At 41.6% G+C, this 23,289-nt stretch overlaps 1 protein-coding gene across 2 annotated transcripts in view; it reads right to left on the bottom strand.

Annotated features, from left to right (window-relative positions):
- HTR4 (5-hydroxytryptamine receptor 4) overlaps positions 1-23,289 on the bottom strand; it is a 227,673-nt gene that overhangs the window by 119,050 nt on the left and 85,334 nt on the right. For both annotated transcript variants that reach the window (XM_043520172.1, XM_043520171.1), the window contains one exon: positions 3,232-3,357. In XM_043520172.1, coding sequence (XP_043376107.1) covers positions 3,232-3,357 — 126 coding nt within the window. The remainder of the gene's footprint in view (positions 1-3,231; positions 3,358-23,289) is intronic.

Here is a 23,289-nt window from a genome sequence, read left to right as displayed (position 1 = left end):
GTGGCCTCTATGTTTGATTTCCCTCTTTATCCCACTAGCCTTGGCATAAACATTAATAAAAGTATCAAGCCTCTCTCAAACCACCCACTTCTTAAGCAGTCACAAAGAGTCAAGGCTCATCTTCTGCCTTCTGCAGCTACCAGGGTGTTTTAGGGTCTGTCTACATTTCAGTCAGAGGTGTGACTGCGGGACATATAGACATACCTAACCTAGCTTTGATCTAGCTAGTGTAAGTACTCATAACAGTGAAGCCGCAGCAGCACCGTACAAGCCCACCCAGGATCCTTGAGCATTTAACCCGTGCTGTTATGGCTTCTCTGCCATTGTTATTTGTGCTAGCTAGATCAAACCTAGTTCGGATAGGTCTGCCAGCACTGCAGTCTCACCTCTGATTGTAATATAGTTGTACTCTTAAACACATCCTCTTCTCCTTCTCATCCTATTATTCCCAAAGGAAAGTGGGCTCTAGCAACCTGCAAAGAGTTTCAATATAAGAAGAAATGTCATTTTATTTCTGGGGAAGCCCTGTTCCATCTGAAGACGGCAGCTAAAGTAGGAGACAGAGGTGCTATGGTAACAGCATAAAAGGCCTGGGCTTCCAAGATCTGGTTGAGCATTACCCAATAGGAGCTTCTGTAGGGAGAATGTTGAAGGTCTGGGCTTTCAGGAAATGAGTTGGTGACATGAATATGCTTGAATATGTCTTCTAAGGCATGCAGGACAGGTGGAAGGAGAGCAAATGCCCCAGGAGAAGGTGGAGGAGGACTGAGAAAGAGACTTTTGTGAAACATACAGACTTTCCTCAGCACTTCCAGTGCTGAACAGCCTGATTAAAGCTAACCTCCCAGTATAAGGCGGGAGCTCTCAGAAGCTGACAGTCAGAAGATGAACTGCTAATTAGCAGGTCCCCAAGCTACTACTCTAGCATGGGAAACGCTCATTCCACCGATGAAGTGAGCTGTAGCTCACGAAAGCTTATGCTCTAATAAATTTGTTAGTCTCTAAGGTGCCACAAGTACTCCTTTTCTTTTTGCGAATACAGACTAACACTGCTGCTACTCTGAAAACCGCTCAGCTTACCGTATCCCTGTCCAGTGACTGTGTGAGTCTCACTAGACTAGATAACCTGCAGGCTTTATCACAGAAGCAAAGTCCACACATATGACTTGTTTGTCCTCTTTGTAAGTTGTATACTATTAGATAACTTGTTCTACATGGAGAATTAATAGAGTTTAATAAGACTTGGTCTCTAATTTTATTACCCTGCACTTTAATCATGATTCATGTGAATTTTTCTTTCAGTTTTTAGTGAAGACAGTTGAAAAAGGTAATGGCTGCATGATTCGACTCATTGGCAGAGCTGTGTGGAAGCTCAGGGCTGGAGTAGCAGGCAGAACTGCAGGTCAGGGTAGAGCTGCTGCACTAGCAGAGCTGGGGAAGGTAGGGCTTTAGATGGAAGAAATGTGGATTTGAAGTGCTTTTATTCATGTGCATGGAGGTACATTTGCAGAATCCAAAGGCTATCAACTATCACTAGAGAAAGCATGTTCCATCTTGGCTGAGGTTTTGAAAGAAATCTAAGGGGGTGCCCAAATGTCTGTTGTGAGCTGGGTGCCTCACTTCTTTACGCTCCTTTGTAAACCCCACTGTATGCCCCACTGCATCCTGGTAACATGCTAATTGTGACAGACACAGCTCCTGATCCCTGCATTTTTCTGACATGTTTTGTTTAAAAGGAACTGGAATAGGAAAGGGAAGCTGCTGTAATGCTTCTCTAGAGTTCCCCTGTGTGGCTTTCTGCAAGTGATTTATCTGTTTTTCATGATAAAACAGAGTGCTAAAAATATAATGATTGGATAATAAAATGATCACACTTCTGCAGTATAAAAGAAAAGGAGTACTTGTGGCACCTTAGAGACTAACAAATTTATTTGAGCATAAGCTTTCGTGAACTACAGTTCACTTCATCGGATGCATTCGGTGGAAAATACAGTGGGGAGATTTATACACACACACAGAGAACATGAAACAATGGGTTTTATCATACACACTGTAAGGAGAGTGATCACTTAAGATGAGCTATTACCAGCAGAAGAGCGGGCGGGGGAGGAGGAAAAACCTTTTGTGTTGATAATCAAGGTGGGCCATTTCTAGCAGTTAACAAGAATGTCTGAGGAACAGTAGGGGGGTGGGGTGGGGGGAGAAATACCATGGGGAAATAGTTTTACTTTATGTAATGACCCATCCACTCCCAGTCTCTATTCAAGCCTAAGTTAATTGTAACCAATTTGCAAATTAATTCCAATTCAGCAGTCTCTCGTTGGAGTCTGTTTTTGAAGTATTTTTGTTGAAGGATAGCCACTCTCAGGTCTGTAATCGTGTGACCAGAGAGATTGAAGTGTTCACCGACTGGTTTTTGAATGTTATAATTCTTGATGTCTGAATTGTGTCCATTTATTCTTTTATGTAGAGACTGTCCAGTTTGACCAATGTACATGGCAGAGGGGCATTGCTGGCACATGATGGCATATATCACATTGGTAGATGTGCAAGTGAACAAGCCTCTGATAGTGTGGCGGACGTGATTAGGCCCTATGATGGTGTCCCCTGAATAGATATGTGGACAGAGTTGGCAATGGGCTTTATTGCAAGGATAGGTTCCTGGATTAGTGGTTCTGTTGTGTGGTGTGTGGTTGCTGGTGAGTATTTGCTTCAGGTTGGGGGGCTGTCTGTAAGCAAGGATTGGCCTGTCTCCCAAGATCTGTGAGAGTTATGGGTCGTCCTTCAGGATAGGTTGTAGATCCTTGATGATACGTTGGAGAGGTTTTAGTTGGGGGCTGAAGGTGATGGAGTATAAATCTGCAGTATAAATCTGAGTCCAGACACACTGGGAACAATATCGGAGTCTAGCATGATCAGACAGCAAATGTGAAAAATCGAGACGGGGGTGGGGGGTATAGGAGCCTATATAAGAAAAAGATCCAAAAATCGGGACTGTCCCTATAAAATCGGGACATCTGGTCACCCTATCGGAGTCTGACTTTGCCATGACTTCAATGATGGGGAGAAGAAAGGAGAGACTGTTCTTTATCACAGCATTTTATGTTCTTAGCTGTCTGGGTTTGGGTTTGGTTTGTTTTTTGCCCCCCTCACCCATGCAAATTACATGGCCATGTCCTTGTAAAATTCTGCCTAAAGGAGGGGACTGAGTGGACTTGCATGCTGGCTCACCTGAGCTGCCTGTCTCTGCATACTGCCACCATCACCAGCAAGTTCCCCAGGATGGCCATGAGTATAACCGCCGAGATAAAGGTGAGCAATGCGACCTTCTCTGCCACGCCGAACCCCTCACTCGAACTGGAAACCATAAAAAGAGAATGCATCAGAGGAGGGCAGGGAAAATGAGGGTGTCTTGAGCCACAAACTTTCAGCAAATAATTTCAGGCAGATGCATGTGTTTAAACAACTCTTTCTGACCACAGTTTTCTCTGAAATCTGCCTCTGCACCAGAATTTGGGGAAAATATTCTTGAAAAAAAAACCTGTTTTGCGTAAATATATAAATAAAATTTTCTTACTTATGGAAAATATATGGGACACATATGTGTTCTGGAGTTTTCAAAGGAAAGGTTAATATGTAGAATATCTGCAAATACTCTGCCTGTTTACCATAGGGCTAAATAAACTGATTACAAAGAGCTATTTTTTTGGGTGCTGAACTTGAGACAAAAAAGTTCCAGTTATCATAGGTAGGTGCTCAGCACTTTCTGAAAATCAGAGAAATCTCAGTAGAGCTGGCTGAATTTTTTCATTAATTTTATTTTCAACCTTTTTTTTTTTAATTGAGAAGCTTTTTCTTTTTTTCAAAATGTTCCATTCTTTCACCAAAACTGAAAATCTTAGAATTGTGACATTTTGTATTTCTGGTTTTTTCCCTTTATGCACTCTTTTTGTTCCTTTTTTCCCACTGAATACAATAGAATTAATGGTGTCCATGTCATTGTTCTTTTACTTTTTACTGTTGCCACTTTGTAATTTTTCTAAAGTTGGAAAAGTTTTCAAAAATTTGCTAAGTAGCAAAAGGAAAAAGGAAAAATTTGGAAAAGGGTTAAAATACCCAACCCTAGACATGGTTAATGTTATGTATTTAATTTTTGTGGAAAAGAAAGAAAGAAAGAAAGAAAGAAGAGAAAAAATATGAAAAGTAAAACCGTTTTGGAAAAAAAATACAAATTGTTCTGTTTTGAACCCTTCAAAACTAGATAAACACTTTGAATTTTTTTGTGAAATTATTTTTTTCATTTTTTAACCTATTCTACCTGGTGTCCACAAGAGGTACCTAAAATCTAAGATATCCAAAATTACTACATACTTTTGAAAACAAAAGTATTATTTATTACACAAATGTGTGGATGGGTATGTGTTCATATAATGGAGATTCTATAATGTCTCTATAGTTAAGATTTGCCCTTGAAGCAGGGATTTAAGCAGGAAAATCCTCTTCACAATGTAGGAATAAAATAGTGTATCTTCGCCTAATATACAGAACAAGAAGGACTTAAAATACAGAATGAATTTTGTGAGAATTTTCAGATAATTGAAAATCTGCCAATTAGTTTGAGCAATAATCATTTTTAAATGGTCCCTCAGAATTTTTGTTTTTTCATAGGTAACTTTTTCTAGGATATATCTACTAAATACATTTCTGATTTATGAAATTTGCTAATTGACTCCTTTCTAGGTTGGCAAAAGCTAAGATATAGGCTCCCTTTAAACTTTATTGATGTACCAACCCTACTGGTTACACCACTTCCATATCCTTCCTAACTGTTACCAAATATCTTCATCGTGGAATCTATGTTGTCATTGAGTGGATGCTCCACAATCTAAGCTTTTATTTTGAAAAGTTTTCAGTACTTTGATGTGTACTGAGTGACAGTATTGCTGAATTGAACATGAGTATGGCAGAGAGGATATTAGTGTGTTACTGTGCTGGAGTGTCATGATGGTAGCAGGCTAGTACTTGGAGTGTTGTCTTAATTTAGGAATTCCTTGCTTTTTAGTGTTTTTATCAGGAAATAACACCCGTGTTTCCTTAACACTGAGTTTAGCAAGTTTTTGGAGTGAAAATATTTATAAGTATATAAGGGAGAGAGGAGAAAGGATGCTCTGTCTTCATCACAACCCCTTTATACTTGATACACAGAGGTATTATGCTTAGTAACATAGTAGAGGGTAATCCTGATAAATAGAGTTTACCCATTTCTCATTTAGGGAGTATAGAGTTTAGTTTACTCACTTCTTTTTTTTTTACCACACCACCACTTGTTATACTGTCCTGAAGCCAGTTAAGCTAGGTTAAAAACAAGTGCAGAAGATAGTATTATAACTAGAGCTGGGCTCAAAGCAACCCCTAGGTTTGTACACCCCAGTCCCCCCAAGATTTCCCTCTCACATGAGAAAACATGTGATGATGTAGCTTTTAATACCACAACTTTGTATGCTTTCCTACTGGGAACCTTCAGATTTAAAAAAAAAAAAGAGGACTTGTGGCACCTTAGAGACTAACAAATTTATTTGAACATAAGCTTTCGAGAGCTACAGCTCACTTCATCGGACGCATGTAGTGGAAAATACAGTGGGGAGATTTTATATACACAGAGAACATGAAACAATGGGTGTTACCATACACACTGTAACAAGAGTTATCAGGTAAGGTGAGCTATTACCAGGAGGAGAGCTGGCGGGGTGAGAAACCTTTTGTAGTGATAATCATCACCCATTGTTTCATGTTCTCTGTGTATATAAAATCTCTCCACTGTATTTTCCACTACATGCATCCAATGAAGTGAACTGTAGCTCACGAAAGCTTATGCTCAAATAAATTCGTTAGTCTCTAAGGTGCCACAGGTACTCCTTTTCTTTTTGCAGATACAGACTAACACGGCTGCTACTCTCAAACCTTCAGATTTTAACATTTCACAGCAGGCAACTGGCTGTTCCCAGATACCTACAGGCTGTTCCCAGACACCTACCCAGATTCCACAGGAAAAAGTTCCATGCCAGCTGGCAGCATTGAAGCCCCTCTGGAGGTGACATTTTGGGAGTAATACCAATGCACTGTGAGATGGCAGGTGTGCAGATATTCCAGGTGTGGTGTTAACCCTACAGGTCAAATGCCTCTCCATTCCTGTCAGCACAGATGGTGGCCACAACAGCAGGAATACTGCACTCTTTTACCCAAAGAAGAGATTTTTTGATGCTGGTGCCAGTGAAACCTTTAGAGCAATAAAGTCAGGTTTTCACCATTCTATGCAAAGGGTCAAATTTAACTACAGGTGAGGTTCAGCTGGAAAATTTTGCCAATTAGGAAGTGCAAACCTTTCACGGATGCCCAAGACAAGAATGGGGTTTATTTAGCACCTGAAGGAAATTACACTTAATTAGGAAGATATCTACTGAACTCAGCACAACTTCAGTGAGGGCAATTAAGGCTTAGAGAATCACCAACATGTGTCTCTTGCTCCATTCAAAAATGTTAACAAGCCTTCACTGTAGCACAGTTACAGTTTCATAGCATTTGTTGAGGAGCTCTGCTTCCAGCTGCCTTGGGTCATTGGTTCTTGGACAGCTGTTGAAATGAGTGGTTTTGTTTTTCTAGTTCCTGCGATTGCCCTCCCGTGACTCTTAATCACAGGCAAAGCTTATGCTCAAATAAATTTGTTAGTCTCTAAGTTGCCACAAGTCCTCCTTTTCTTTTTGCGGATACAGACTAACATGGCTGCTACTCTAAATCTTTCCATGGACACTCCCTCACACCTCCTGTGCTTCCCTCCCTCTGCTCCACTTTTGAGACCACTTGTAGCATGGCCAATACTAGCTCCCAGCAGCTTTCCACCTCTGTAAACTCACCAACCAATTCAAAGCTAGACAAATGTTACGATTTACTGCACTTCTCACTTGTCAGTCCATGGTCTGCAGAGACCCAAGGAGCGGCAGGAAAGACCGTTAATGGATAACCAAGCTGATTAGTGTAATCTAAACTCCTTGCTCCTTCCTTCTAACCCCACAATCCCAGGCCATCATCCAATATGAGTCAGTGATCATGTGGATGATCTAAGAAAAGGAGTGTTAAAGAAGTCATCTGATTTCTATCCTTGGACATTCTCCCTCTCCCACTTCCCTCTATTTACATCTGATTTGAAAGAGTTCATTTGCCATAGAAATAAAGGTTTTCCTGACAGTGTTAGGAGAAAAGATGGTGATAATTATGACAACTTAATCTGCCTTGCATCACTTTGCTTTAGAAAAGAACCAGAAAACAGCCAACGATAATCAGTCCTTGTCTGATGTGAATTATGCAAAACTAGAAAGGACAAGGTAATTTTCTCTTTTGGAGATGCACAGAACTCTCTCCCCGTTGTTCAATACTTCCACAGATGGCTATTGCACAGCTGGGGTAGGTTATGCACTTGCCAAAACACGAATTATGTTGAGCAAAACTGCATGTCAGAACACCCAGCCTTGTTAATAACGTTCCTCAGCAGAGGAAGACACCATGTATATTTAGGGGGAAAACAAAAGACAACTTCAAAGGCAGGTCTTACAGCCACAGGCTCACTTGCTGGGAGCACAGTGGGACTAAAAGCAGCCAGAAACAACGGGGTTGCTGTGATCAAAGGCACCTTGATTAGGGAACTGTAATTGTGCCTGCCTGAATGGAGTATTCATAATAGACTAATGGTAGCTCAGTGGCTGCATCTGTGAAACAAAATGTCAGGCTGCATTGAATATCTCTATACAAAAGATGTTCCTTTTCCTCCTGGGAGAGGGTGGCAGTACATGCTGTCACCGTGAAGATGATGATGGGTTAATTTATACAGTGCCATAGTTGTTCATGGTGCTAGGTTTTTTGTTTGCTTTTTTTAGAGTTATCTGACTATTTTATTTATCTTTCTCTGTCCCTCCTTCTTTCCTATATGGTGCCCATCATCATGATACCAGAACACTTCTCTGAATTCTGAAGTGTACATATGATGCTATATGTATTTCTTTCCCCTCCTGTCAGCAGAGACAGGGCATTAGCTGGTTGGTTTGTGCTGCTGGTGTGGGAAGAGGAGGCTGAAGGAGGAGTGGGCCTTGCATGTTGCTCTGAAGATGCCAATGTTTGTGATCATTTACTGTCCTTTGGGTTCTGCTCCATCTTTGTGAGCCTGCATGCCGGGAATTTCACACAAGTTTCACCTTTGCGAGGGACAGTTTTGTTGAACCAGTGGAATGCAGCTGTCATGGGAGGCCTTGATCTTGCAGGATCTTCCACGCAGTTTGGGCCAGTCCATGGAGGGCTTTGAGACCTTTAATTAGGCTTGGTGTTCACCAGGGAGCTGTGCAGAGTAGAGCCTGAGGACAATGGGCTCTTGGTGGCCTGTGTTAGTTACGGTGACCAGACAGCAAGTGTGAAAAAGCGGGACGGGAGTGGGGGAAATAGGAGCCTATATAAGAAAAAGACCCAAAAATCGGGACTGTCCCTATAAAATTGGGACATCTGGTCACCCTGGTGTTAGTAGGCAGCCAGGGTGCTGGGTTCTGAACCAATTATAGCTTCTAACAGGCCTTGGTTTCACCCTGAGATACAGAAAAGGACAACCATCAAACCTGGATGTAAGAAAACCATGCATCACTGTGGCTAAGTCTGAATCTAACACTAGGAGGCAGTCATGGATACTGCAGTATCCAGAAGCAGTGAACAGTCCAGGTGGACATCCAGGCTATGGACTCTCTAAAGGCAGGGTGATGCTATAGAGGTGGTAGGTTCTTCAAAGTGCATCCCTCTCCTCATTAGCATTGCATCAGTCTTTCCAAGTATGACACTTTCTCAGGGTGCCCAGGACTACACGGATCACCTCATTACCCCACCCCCATTTCAAGCATGAGGGAGTCTTCCATGTGGCAGCTGGAGGTCAGCTCCCTGACACTGCTAGCCCTACAGCCACTCAAGCACTCTCCTCCAGGCTCTGCCAGCCCCCACTTTGTCTTGCAGGTTAACAATAGGTGCACCCCAGCTCGTGAGCCATTCCGAAAGTATCCTGCTACAGTGTCCATCCCCTGTCACTGGACATGCACAGAAATTACCAGGCGCGCTACTCCCAAGAGAACAGCAACACACACCAGCTTGTTTGTTTCAACTGAGTATCGGCTCCTATATAACAACATAACACTGTGATCTATTCATACTGAAAACAAATGTAAGCTTATTAACAAAGGTAAAGATTTAGGAGATAGTGAGCCAGGGCAATAAGAACAATGGGTTACAAACAAAACAAAGTATAACACGCTTCTTCTAGACAAAGACTTTAATAGGCTAACTTTGTCTCAAGCAATTTCTCACCTAAGCTCGCTCTTGCAGCGTTTCATCCAAGGTTGGTTGGGTATAACTGTAGTACCCAGCTACCCCTTCAAGTGCAGGACAAAAGAGGGGGTCCTGGTGCCTTCTTCTTACACCCAAAGTCAGGACAACTCCCTATGGTTTCTCTCCTAAGGTGCTGACTCCAAGGTGTCTTTGCCACTCCTGTTTGTTTCACTTCTCCCCCCACCTGTTTTTCCTGTTAGACTTTCACATGTAAATGGGACCTTCCTTGTGTTGGCTTTACAATGCTTGATTTACATAGGAACCAAGGCATGTGATTCCACACCCCTTTGTCTGGCAGAATGAGCTTGCCAACCCTTCCTGGGACACAGATTCTAAATATATTTTCAATACATACCTACAACTTCGTAACTATCACTCGTACATACATCACACAACGATTAGGAGGATCAGTGTGACGTGAGCTTCCATTAGACCCCTCGCAAGAACCTTTTTGGGTGAATAGTATGACAGCAGTGTGGTTGGGGTAGTGAGTTTGGCAGACCTGCTGTTACAGAACTTTGAACCCTTTGCTAACTGGTATTGAGGGGTTATTATGTCACACTCAGGCTCAGCTTCAGCCAGCTGCTCTTCATGAAGGATATTCGTAGCATCTAGGTGAAGAGAGAGGTGGGCCCTGGCAAACTTCCCATTTAGCTTGCTCAGGAATGGGAGTGATGGATTTGCTTACAGGAGGGGGGATGCTGGGCAGTAGCTGGGAGAGGCGAGTTGTGCTGAGTGATGACATTTTGAGTACTGGCCAGACTACAGATGCACTATAGGTAGATTTGTCTCTGCAAATGAAGAGTTAGTGCCACAAACTCTTGATTGTTTCTTGCTAGTAAGGAGCGGCATGGATCAAGGGGGAGGGATAGCTCAGTTGTTTGAGTATTAGCCTGCTAAACTCAGGGTTGTGAGTTCAATCCTTGAGGGGGCCATTTAGGGATCTGGGATAAAGATGGGAGATTGGTCCTGCTTTTGAGCAGGGGGCTGGACTAGATGACCTCCTGAGGTCCCTTCTAACCCCGATATTCTATGATTCAGGGCAGTAGGTGGTCACTCAGTTTTCTGCCAGGTTTCATCAGAGTAGCAGCCGTGTAAGTCTGTATTCGCAAAAAGAAAAGGAGTACTTGTGGCACCTTAGAGACTAACAGATTTATTTGAGCATAAGCTTTCGTGAGCTACAGCTCACTTCATCGGATGCATTTGGTGGAAAATACAGCAGGGAGATTTATATACACAGAGAACATGAAACAATGGGTGTCCAGATATTTATTCAGGGGACACCATCATAGGGTCTAATCACATCAGCCACACTATCAGAGGCTCGTTCACCTGCGCATCTACCAATGTGATATATGCCATCCTGTGCCAGCAATGCCCCTCTGTCATGTACATTGGTCAAACTGGACAGTCTCTACGTAAAAGAATAAATGGACACAAATCAGACGGCAAGAATGATAACATTCAAAAACCAATTGGAGAACACTTCAATCTCTCTGGTCACTCGATTACAGACCTGAGGGTGGCTATCCTTCAACAAAAAAACTTCAAAAACAGACTCCAGCGAGAGACTGCTGAATTGGAATTAATTTGCAAACTGGATACAATTAATTTAGGCTTGAATAGAGACTGGGAATGGATGAGTCATTACACAAAGTAAAACTATTTCCCCATGTTATTTCTCCCCCCCCACTCCACCCCCCCACTGTTCCTCAGATGTTCTTGTTAACTGCTGGAAATAGCCTAACTTGCTTGTCACCATGAAAGGTTTTCCTCCCGTCCCCCACTGCTGCTGGTGATGGCTCACCTTAAGTGATCACTCTCCTTACAATTTCAGAGTAGCAGCCGTGTTAGTGTGTATTCGCAAAAAGAAAAGGAGTACTTATGGCACCTTAGAGACTAACAAATTTATTAGTTAAATAATAACTGTAGCTCACGAAAGCTTATGCTCTAATAAATTTGTTAGTCTCTAAGGTGCCACAAGTACTCCTTTTCTTTCTCCTTACAGTGTGTATGATAAAACCCATTGTTTCATGTTCTCTGTGTGTGTATATAAATCTCCCCTCTGTATTTTCCACCAAATGCATCCGATGAAGTGAGCTGTAGCTCACGAAAGCTTATGCTCAAATAAATTTGTTAGTCTCTAAGGTGCCACAAGTACTCCTTTTCAGTTTTCTGCTGTGATTCTAGCCTTCCTATTGCATGAACAGACCAATTCAGAGAGGAAAGATGGCAATTGGCCTGTTATCTAACCCCTTCCAGCTTTGGGCTCATCTGCAGAATTCATCATGGCTGAACTGACACCAAAGGAATACTCCACAAAGGAAGACAAAGATATGAATTTATTTGGTCAGAAAATTTTCCGGAAATCCTAAAAGAGGCCTGGACTGAGCCATAGTTACTAAGAAATCCAGCACTGCCAACTCTCATGTTTTTTTGTTGAAAGTCTCATGATAATTATTGTTTTCCTTAAAGCCTGAGCTCCTGGAGTCAAGTGGATATGTGATGATTTCAGCCTTCATTCTTGAAGAAAAAGTAAGTTTCTAGTCCTCATGCCTGCGGAGAAAGCTTCAAAATTTGATCCTATTGCACCCTAAAGGCTCAAAAAGCAGAAGGCAAATAAAAAACCCCACCAAATCTATTATTTTTATATAATCTGATGATTTTAAAGCCAATCTCATGATTTTTAGTGAGACTGACCCATGATTTTTGAACATTTGGGATTGGCAATACTGGCAATCTCACCGACAGCGTTTCAGCATCAAGAGGTAAGCAGCTTTGCAGAGCTCCAGGAGTCCAAAGGGCACAATTAGAGGCTGTCTCCAAGTGAGGACTAGCAGGAAATTGGTTCAGGACCAGACTACCAGCTGCTCTAACTGGCATAGTTCCACTGAAGTCGAGGAGTTATGCACCTTTACACCAGCTGAGGATCTGACCTTTTCATTCTAATTTTTGAGGATGTAGGAGGAGACGTGTGTCCTCATTGGTGTAGAAACACAATATAGAATGGGCAGAGAAATGCACATTTATTTGCATACTTCCACATGCACCCCCTACATACACAACAATTTTTGACCCATCAGGGAGAACTTATGAAATTTCTACAGTCTATTCCCACAAGTTGTGTGGTACTGTGCCCCAGAGGGAACTTAAATAGAAGTAAAAAGAAAATGAGTACTTGTGGCACCTTAGAGAATAACAAATTTATTTGAGCATAAGTTTTCGTGAGCTATAGCTCACTTCATCGGATGCATTCAGAGGAAAATACAATGGGGAGATTTATATACATAGAGAACATGAAACAATGGGTGTTACCATACACACTGTAACAAGAGTGATCACTTAAGGTGGCAGGCTTCAGAGTAGCAGCCGTGTTAGTCTGTATTTGCAAAAAGAAAAGGAGTACTTTTGGCACCTTAGAGACTAACAAAATTTATTTGAGCATAAGCTTCCGTGAGCTACAGCTCACTTCATCGGAACTGGCATAGTTCCACTGAAGTTGATGGAGTCGATGGCGTACATGAAAGCTTATGCTCAAATAAATTTGTTAGTCTCTAAGGTGCCACAAGTACTCCTTTTCTTTTCACTTAAGGTGAGCTATTACCAGGGGGCTGAGGGGGAACCTTTTGTAGTGATAATCAAGGTGGGCCATTTCCAGCAGTTGACAAGAACGTCTGAGAAACAGTGGGGGTGGGGGGAGGAATAAACATGGGGAAATGGTTTTACTTTGTGTAATGTGTCATGTTTATTCCCATGTTTATTCCCCACCGTTCCTCAGACGTTCTTGTCAACTGCTGGAAATGGCCCATCTTGATTATCACCACAAAAGGTGTCCCTCCCCCCCCTTTGCTGGTAATAGCTCACCTTAAGTGATCACTCTCATTACAGTGTGTATGATAAAACCCATTGTTTCATGTTCTCTGTGTGTGTATATAAATCTCCCCACTGTATTTTCCACTACATGCATCCAATGAAGTGAGCTGTAGCTCACGAAAGCTTATGCTCAAATAAATTTGTTAGTCTCTAAGGTGCCACAAGTCCTCCTTTTCTTTTTGCGAATACAGACTAACACGGCTGCTACTCTGAAACCTTAAACAGAGTATGTATCACTGAAGACACAGCATGAGCACTCAACCATCATACGTTACTGTGCATGTGCCTTTTGAATAATCTATTGTCAAATGGGAATATTTGTTAATTATGCAACTACAGTAATGCAAGTTTCAGAGTAGCAGCCGTGTTAGTCTGTATTCGCAAAAAGAAAAGGAGTACTTGTGGCACCTTAGAGACTAACAAATTTATTTGAGCATAAGCTTTCATGAGCTACAGCTTATGCTCAAATAAATTTGTTAGTCTCTAAGGTGCCACAAGTCCTCCTTTTCTTTTTACAGTAATGCAGAGCTCTTAATAATGGAAGAAGTGGATATGGATGTAAATTAAAATCAGTGGTTCGGCATGACATTGTTTTTCTCAAATTTGAACATTTTGCCTCCTGAGCACGTTTGCTTGTTTAATACTGTGGGGATTGAAGAGTTTGCTGTTATCAGGGAATGAAGTTCAGACAAAATAATTATTGGCTAGTAAGAATACAGAAGTCACTTAAGGAAAAAAGTGAAACGCTGATGCTGAATGAATGTACAAAATCCCACATATAAAGGAGATACTAAAACAGTTTTTCAGGTACATTGAAAAAGCTCATCTATCTAGTTATTAGTGTGGGCTGAGGTTTTGTCTTCTCTAATTATTTGTCAAGCTCAGTTCCTAGTTTCTTGTAAACACCCAATGTTTTCCAAATGACTTTTACACATTTTACCTAGCAATTAGAACATATGGATTAGTCATGCTGTATTAGCAGTAGTATTTCTCCATCAGCTTTTATTAGACATGTTATGCCATGGGCTCCCAGCTGTTATAATGGTTTGGAAGTGAATTGGTTAAAATCATTCAGGCTCTAATACTGCACTGGGAATCACTAGTGTGCATGCACACACTGCTCTTCAGCATTGGAGTCAATTGGACACCTTACAGGAGCAGAGCTAGCAGAACTTCCAAGGAGTCCCACAGTGAACCTCTACTGATATTGGGGTCTGCCTGCATTAAGCCATTGCCAAGATCAGGCCTTTAGACACCTGAGTGGGTTATTGTGAAATAATTACAGCTACGCTTATTATCCAATTTAAAGCTTGGAGAAAATGAAAGGTGAAATTCATGTGATTTCTGCAAACACAAAAGGAGAGAGAGAATGAGAACGAAGGCACAATAGGATTTACATTTCCGGGATAACAGAGCGCAGGAGACAAAGCAGGGGATTGGAAGGCAACAGGGAGTCATTTTAAAACAGGAGAGAAAAAATCAGAATACAGAGGAAGAAATGATTATGTATCTGCTGGAGATGGTCAGGGATATTAATAAATATCTTAGAAACAGAACATATTATGACCTTCATTGACTCACTGAAGATGATTAAAAGATTAGGGTGATGTCTTGGACTATGTTGACCTAGTGGAAATAACTGATTTCACAAAGACCTTAAAGCTTTGGGAGAATGTATGGAACCAGATTTTTTTTTTAAAGAACCTTGCTTTTGCACTCAGGATCTGCAGTTGCATTTCACTTAAATATTTTAATTAGTAAAATGAGCATCCAGTTATTTGCACCCACAATTATTTCCAGGAACAAAATCAGAGGCTGAATGGAAATGCTTTTTAAATTGGTACATGTTCCTTCATGAGTAAAATAATGATCTTTGTCTCAGTGCAAAAACATTATAATAGAAAAGTAATTACCTGACCTATACATCTCAGGCTCTTGCAGGGTATACCACCCCCCACAAATATTAGAGGTCAGCATTCATTTAGCATGATATCTTTTCTGCTACGTGGTGTCCCATTGAATCCAATACATATTTTCATGAGTTATACAGCCTGAGCTATCCTATTCCTGTTTGTGCAGATGGCAGGACTATATCTAATGGTTTAAAATGAATTACACATTTTCACTTCTGTTTTAGAAACAGATTTGGATTAATTAAATTATTGACAAGGCACAAATAAATGACTTTACATGAAGCAAAATAATAAAATCATGCTCTTGGTTTATTTGTTTGGGGTTTGTTTCTCCCCTAATAATTTGAAAAAACGATGTTGCTTTTTTCTGATGAAAGCTCAGGAGAGGACTGCTGGCTGCTTGGCTTCCATTGGATGGTGTTTGCTGTGGAGTGGGATGTGAAGAACATTATTCTATAGCAAATAACATCAGATAGAGCAGAAAAAAAGCACCTTTCTATTGAAAATCCATCCCCATTCAGCAGTGCCAGGAAGTCATTCCCATCCAACATCAATTCCATAGGCTGTGCCAAATAGGTTTCAGCCCAGTTCCTGTTAGATCAGTATCTGCACCACAAAACCAGCACTGTTACAGCCAGTTGAAATGTTGCTGATTAACTTTTTTCTGGTGGAAACCGATGATTTGTCTAAACCAAAACATTTTGCAGAAACATCACTTTTGTAGGTCCAGGAAAAGAGACAGTCTGAGTCTCGGCATCCCAGGGATAAGGGTACTGGCCTGGGATATAGGAGACCCAGGATGAAGTCCTTGAGCTGCCTCATTTGGAGTGATCAGGGATGAAAAACTCTGCTCTGAATTAGGTAGAGCAGGGACTTGAACATGGGCTCCCCACATCACAAGGCAGTGCTTTAACCACTGGGCTGGGGAGAGTCTTACTTCAGGAAAGGTTGCGTTCCAATGCCTGATTTTGAAAACCTCAACACACTTTGTGAAACCAAATTATTTTTTTCTGGTCAGACCTACACACTAGTTTCAGACAAGGAGGTCCAGGAGGCTGAACCCAGCCACTCAGAATGAAAGATGGTCTCTCTGTAATGGGGATGAGACATCCTGATGGGGCCACACAGGTGAACCTTGCATTGCGACTGCACAAGCTTTACCTTTTCTGGATTCTCACCCTATCACCTTTCACCAGCAATAACGTCATTCAAGGCATCTCTACACTACAGCTGGGAGTGTGCGTCCCAGCTTGGGCTGACAGACACAGACTAGCTCTGCTTGAAGTAGCACCTTAAACATAACAGTGTAGTTGTGGGTAGTGTGGGCAGCAGCTTGGACTAGACCCCTGAGAACAAAGCTGCAAGGACCCCCTGGGTACATACCGGACAATGAGCCCCAACTGCCCTACACACAGTGCACTGCTATTTTTAGTGCGCTAGCTTGAGCAATGCTAGCGTGCGTCTGCCTGCCCGAGCTAGGAAGCACATGCCCAGTTGCAGTGCAGATGTGCCCTTCGAAAACAAAGTTCAAAACCAGAATCCAGCCAGGGATGCTCATGTTGTTTAGGTCTTTAATGACTGAGAAACCCAAGCTGGGGAATGGGGGGCGAGGGAGTATATCCTCATCTCACAGTGTCAAGTGGAGGAAGTGACTGTAACTCGTAATAATATTGATATGCTCGTCCTGATCCACCTCTGACCATAAGGAGATTGGGTGTCTCTAGCTAGGACCAGAAGAGAGAGCTAAGTAAACAGCCAAATGACGAATAATAAATACTGTGGATGATGAGCTGCAGCAGAATACAGTAACACTGCAGTATGCATGCCTGGTGGACCTGAGGAAACTCAAGAACTTACATATTATTTGGGAGAGTAATTTATGTCTAGGCCCAGGCTGTTTAAAATCATTGATGCTATGCGCCGGCTGTACGTACCAGCTCAGCTAGCTGGACCAAAAGCTAAGATGTCTTATAGGATCAAAGTTTTTAAATAGCTGCTTGACACCACTTAGAATCAAGTACCAAGAAAAGGAGACAGACTAGTTAAATGCTTTTAAAAATGCTTTGTGTGGGATGCGTAGTCAATCAAGTACGTGCTAATAACACTCTCTCCATTTAGACATCAGGTGGGTACAGGAAAGGCTGGTGCCCTGTGAGGCCCTCCATATGCTCCCACAGCAATTTCACCCCTAGCTAATTAACCTACAGAGGGAAACGTTAGCATCTGACATGGGTTTGAACAACAAAATTTGGATCTGGGTTCATTTCCCCCCGACCTCTCAGATTCATGGTGCTGGTTCAAGGCCTCAGAAATAGAGAGCTCCTGGGTCCCATCCTCCGCTGCTGTAAATGGGCATAAGTCCCTTGTAGTCAATGGACCTTCATCGGTTTATACCTGCTGAAGCTTGATAATTTTGGCCCACATGCCCTCACATCTGACTGCACATCATTGTGTTCCTTATTTGTACACACCATAAAGCGCAAGGGGGATGGCTGCAGTGCTCTGTTGTAGTATCCCTTTCTGTTTTGTACGTAAAAAGAAAAGGAGTACTTGTGGCACCTTAGAGACTAAGGTGTCTCTAAGGTGCCACAAGTACTCCTTTTCTTTTTGCGAATACAGACTAACACGGCTGATACTCTGAAACCTGTTTTGTAGGTACTGAGTGAAACCAAAGATCAGACGCCTCTTTATTCAGAAATGTCTTGTCCCAGACCTAGCCCAGGATTCCTTCTTCAGAAACAAGCCCATGACATCTGCCAAACGATACATTTCATTCTAATAAAGCAGATAGAGGACAAAACAGAGAGAGAACCACACCAAAGTACACGTACAATCAGAATAATTATATACAGTGATTATTCTGTATATTCAGGATAAGTGGCTCCAGCCCATCCCATCCCCTATGTACGCCTTAAACACGGAGAGCTCTGTATTAAAAAGATGAATACCACACAGCTATGCTAAGTAGCTCAGATTTAATCAACCAGCTTATTTTCCTAGCAGTGTTCCCATTAATTGTCATTAATTTCAGATCCAAAAGGCAAAGTCTATTCAATGCTTCAGACCAAGAATGATGATAATTGACTTTGTGTTTCAGATTCTGTTCTCAATCAGAGTGGTGTAAATCCAGAATAACTCCATTTACACCAAGGTATCACCATTCTCTCTCTCTGGTATATAGATATACACACAAATACCCTTGTCTCTTATTTATCTCAGAAATAGAGGGACATGAAGGGAACTGAATGTATTTGATACATATCAGTGGTATAAGCTCATTTAGTTCATAGATACTAAGGTCAGAAGGGACCATTATGATCATCTAGTCCAACCTCCTGCAGGCCACAGAATCTCACCCACCCACTCCTGCGAAAAACCTCTCACCTATGTCTGAGCTATTGAAGTCCTCAAATCGCGGTTTAAAGACTTCAAGGAGCAGAGAATCCTCCAGCAAATGACCCGTGCCCATGCTATAGAGGAAGGCAAAAAACCTCCAGGGCCTCTTCCAATCTGCCCTGGAGAAAAATTCCTTCCAACCCCAAATATGGCGATCAGCTAAACCCTGAGCATATGGACAAGATTCACCAGCCAGATACCCAGGAAAGAATTTTCTGTAGTAACTCAGATCCCACCCCGCCTAACATCCCATCACAGGCCACTGGGCCTATTTACCATGAATATTTAAAGATCAGTTAATTACCAAAATCATGTTATCCCATCATACCATCTCCTCCATAAACTTATCGAGTTTAATCATAAAGCCAGATAGGTCTTTTGCCCCCACTGCTTCCCTTGGAAGGCTATTCCAAAACTTCACTGCTCTGATGGTTAGAAACCTTCATCTAATTTCAAGTCTAAACTTCCCAATGACCAGTTTATATCCATTTATTCCTGTGTCCACATTGGTACTGAGCTTAAATAATGATGATAATGGATGATGAGAGTGTTTCAGATAATCAAGATTCAGATACAAGAAAATTGATAAACCAACTGTATATGTTGTACATACACAGAAGAAGTCTCAATGTACTGTTTAATGTATCCTGTTGTAACCAGGTGCAATACTTAGACCCAGTGAGGCATCTCAAGCACAGAGTATTAGTTTTAACTATTGAATTACTACTCTTGTGACTAAGTTAGGATGTCTACAAACAAAGTTGCACTTGTTTAACTAAAGTAGTTAAACCAGCACAAACTTCCATGTGTAGACCAGCGCTTAGATGATGTTGTAGTTTTTAGTCTTTTAATTTCCATTGCAGTTATTTTTGTTGGGGAAAGGCAATAATTTTGCATGGTTTATAATAAAATTAGTATCTTTATAATACACTTCAGTAACTTCTGGCTTGGATTTTTAAAGGTGCTTAAGGAAGCCAATGGAAGTTGAGAGGAAAGATGGTCTAGTGGCTGGGCATTAACTTAGGACCTGAGTTCAATTCCATTCTTTACAACAGACTTCAGGTTCCTTGAAAATTCCAAATGTACAAGCTATAGGATAGTAGCTTTACACTGTAGAAAGCCGGTTTATAACAAAGAGCTGTAACATGGACAATCTGTATTTAAATTAGAGCTGGCTAGAAAAATACCTATGAAGCTGTTTTGTCACAGTTTACCACTATGGTAAAAACTGAAACATTTCATGGGGACCATTCAATTTCACTGAAGTTCTTAGATGGGCGGGCACAGAGCCACTCTTCCTGTCTGAGTTCACAAGTTCAGAGCAGATATTTTTACAATTATAAAAACAAACTTATATTTTACCTTGTATCATGGAATACAGACATTGCAAGTGAGATTAACGCATACAGCAATTTACAAGCATTTAGTCTAAACACTGCACACATCCTTACAAGTCTAACCCCTATCTTAAACAATGGTAACAGATAGATGAACTCGTCTGGTTACCAGCTATGAATTTGTCAGTGCTCAGGGGACGCCTATAGACTTGACAAGAGCTGGCACCTGCTTTACCAATGTCACAACTTCTATTTAGAAATACACCCTAGTGCACTGAAATTGACATCAAGATATGTCATTGAGCTGAAGAAGCTCTTTTGCCTCTCTGATGGTTTTCTGCGCCAGTCTGAAAATAACCGCCCCCCTCAGGTAATTATTGATAAGAACCCAATAATAGCAGTGCTTATTTTTAATTTGTCTGAGGGAGGCAAAGTGGGTGCAGTAATATCTTTTATTGGACCAATTAGTATGACAGCACTGCAGTCTTGTTTTCACATCAGAGTGAAGCCTCTATTCACCTCCTTGCGAAATCTTTCAGGTGGATTATTAAGAATTTCAAATAAAAAAAGTAAGAGTCGTGCTCAACTCTCCCAAGATACATTTTCAATTGGGGGTATTAAAGGAACAAGTGTTCAGGCAGAGAATGACAGTGTCAACTTGGCTATTAAGAGAGCTGTGCTGTGTATTTTTCTCACTAACAGTTTCTATTCTGGACAGAGTGGGACACACACAGTTATCAGGTTTCACAGGGGCAGCCATGTTAGTCTGTATCAGCAAAAACAACAAGGAGTACTTGTGGCACCTTAGAGACTAACAAAGTTATTTGGGCATCAGCTTTCATGGGCTAAAATCCACTTCATCAGATGCAAGGCAACTCCCATCTTTTCATGTGCTATGTATTTAAACCTGTCAATTGTATTTTCCACTTCATGCATCTGATGAAGTGGGTTTTAGCCCACAAAAGCTTATGCCCAAATACATTTTTTAGTCTCTAAGGTGCCATAAGGACTCCTCATTGTTTTTACACAGCTATCAGATGTCCAGCTCCTAATGTTTCTTGGACAGACTCCAAGTTTCAAGAGTTTAGGTGAATCAAACTGGTCCTCACTGTCACTAGCACTAATGGAAGATTTGGCACAGAGAGGCTAACTTGTCGATTTCAGGAAGGTCTTTTATTTGAGATATCCCTCATAAAACCAGGTCATTAACCACACAGAAATCATTTCACAACTCATTCATTATGAGACAATGACAGGAAGAAATTTTGTCTTCTTCCCTCTGAAGACCACAGGGTACTGTACATCCTATTGAGTTTTAAAGCATGATCTATCTGCATGGTTAGGGTTCATGTGTTCAGTCTCTGAAGTGCATGCAGCCAATTAATCAAATGCTGCTTGATTCACTTCCCAATGGACTTGCAAATTTCCAGACCTTATAGAAAATGCACCACAGATATGAAATACGTTCATTGCACCCAATCTGCTCCCCAGATCCTGTTCCAATACAAACCTTTTGGGAAAGGGAGGAGTCTCCCCATCTAATACTGCTTCATTTGTGAAAACCTATCTGCTTGCCCATACAGAACAGAACCCAGCAACACAAATGTCTGAGGTAGCAGCCAGTGATCTGCCAGAGAACAAAGCATATATTTGTTACCATATTGCCTAAGTGAATCCTGCCTTTGCATTTAGGCTCAGATGTCTGTTCCCGTTCGGCCACCTGACACAAAATCCTGGACTAGGGCCGTGTTGTTTTATTTAAACCTTGCTCCTATCCCTGCAGCTTAGTACTTGTTCCTTCTGAAAACTTCCCAAGCCATGCTCAAATTAAGTAAACCGGAGGAGAAATCAACTATCTAACAAGAACAGGCAGTTCAATCACAAGTGAAAATGTGGCAAGAAGGGTTACTTTGCATGTGATTGTGCAGTGATTTTGAACATCAAGTTGTGATTTTCATTGGTAAAGATGTGCAAGGCTTTCTGAAGGGAATTCTTCATACTATTATTTTGCAAATAGATCTCTTCCCTGAATAATCACTTGCCTAAGGATCCTGGAGACAAGCATCCTGACAGAACAGGATAAGCCCAGCAGAGAAGACAGTACACGTAAGTTCTAGAGAAAGCATGTGAGTGAGTGTGTATAATCTACAGGTTAAACCACAAGACTGGGAGTCAGTAGCAATGGGTTCTCTTTGCAGCTTTGCCTCTCACTGATTGCTTTATGATTTTGGACAAGTAATTTAACCATTCTGCAGATTAGTTTTCTGATCTGCAAACCAGGGATGATATTCAGTTTAAAAAAAAAAACAACTTTTTGAGCTGCAGGGTCAGATGATGAATGAGTACAAGGAAGCAAGCAGCTGCTCTGTGGTCTCCCACTGAATTCATTTTAAGTTTGATTTTTAATAGCCTGGAGCTGACCCTTTGCACATAAATTGTGCTAAAACATGCTTGGTAACATCCCTTCAGGATTTCTGGCCAGAGACTGAGAAAACTGCTCCAATCGAAGTGAAAAAGAAGAAAACATAGCCGAGTATAAAGGGAAACCCCCGAAGATACAACCTGCAGCTCCACAATGGCGCGGTATTTAATACATGAGTTCATCACTGGAGAGTCAGCAAATTTAAATGCTAAGGTCTCCTCCAGTCTGGAAAATAAGACAGTGAGCATTGTACCAAGAGTGGAAGACTACTCCGGAACCCTACTAGAAGTTGATGCCTGTCGGCTATAGAGGATGAGAAGTAGGCAGTTATCCAAAGATCTGCAACTGGAGGAAACAATGAAGGAAGTGCTGGAGCAGAAGAGGGCCTGGAGGATTGTGGAAAAAGTGAGGATGTGCATTTCAGGTGAGTTTGTGTGCCTACATAGTTCCCATGGAGCTTTGAGATTAAAGGATTCATGTATTGTGTTGCCTAACATGGTCAGGTAGCAGACAGTATCTTCTCATGAGCATGCTGCAGCCTCTGTACTTCAGGAACTCAGAAGGTGAACAGGGAAATAAAGTTTAAATCACAACTCTCTTTATTAAATACAAAGCAAGGTCACATCTAGACTCTGAGCATGCAGACCCTGAGTGTGACTAATTTTAAGAGACATTGGTATGTATCCTAGACTACAGACCTGAGATAAAGCCCCCTGAAGGGAATAGGGAATAGAACTCTTTCCAGTGACTTCAATGGACATTGGATCTGGCCCTATGTGAATGCCAGACCTGCCTCTTAATTATACAACATGGCACTGAAAACTCAACTGCTTAAACTCATTCTCATCCTTGGGGAAGGGACAGGCCCAGAGGCAAACAAAGTGGGTCTAGGGTCAGGATGAAGCATTGCAAGCTGCCACCTGTAGTTTCCATGGGCCAC

Source organism: Dermochelys coriacea, chromosome 8, assembly GCF_009764565.3.
Source record: "Dermochelys coriacea isolate rDerCor1 chromosome 8, rDerCor1.pri.v4, whole genome shotgun sequence".
In the NCBI taxonomy this organism is placed as follows: Eukaryota; Metazoa; Chordata; order Testudines; family Dermochelyidae; genus Dermochelys; species Dermochelys coriacea.
Note: the sequence above shows the minus strand (reverse complement) of the source record. Positions and strands in the feature narration are given on the sequence as shown.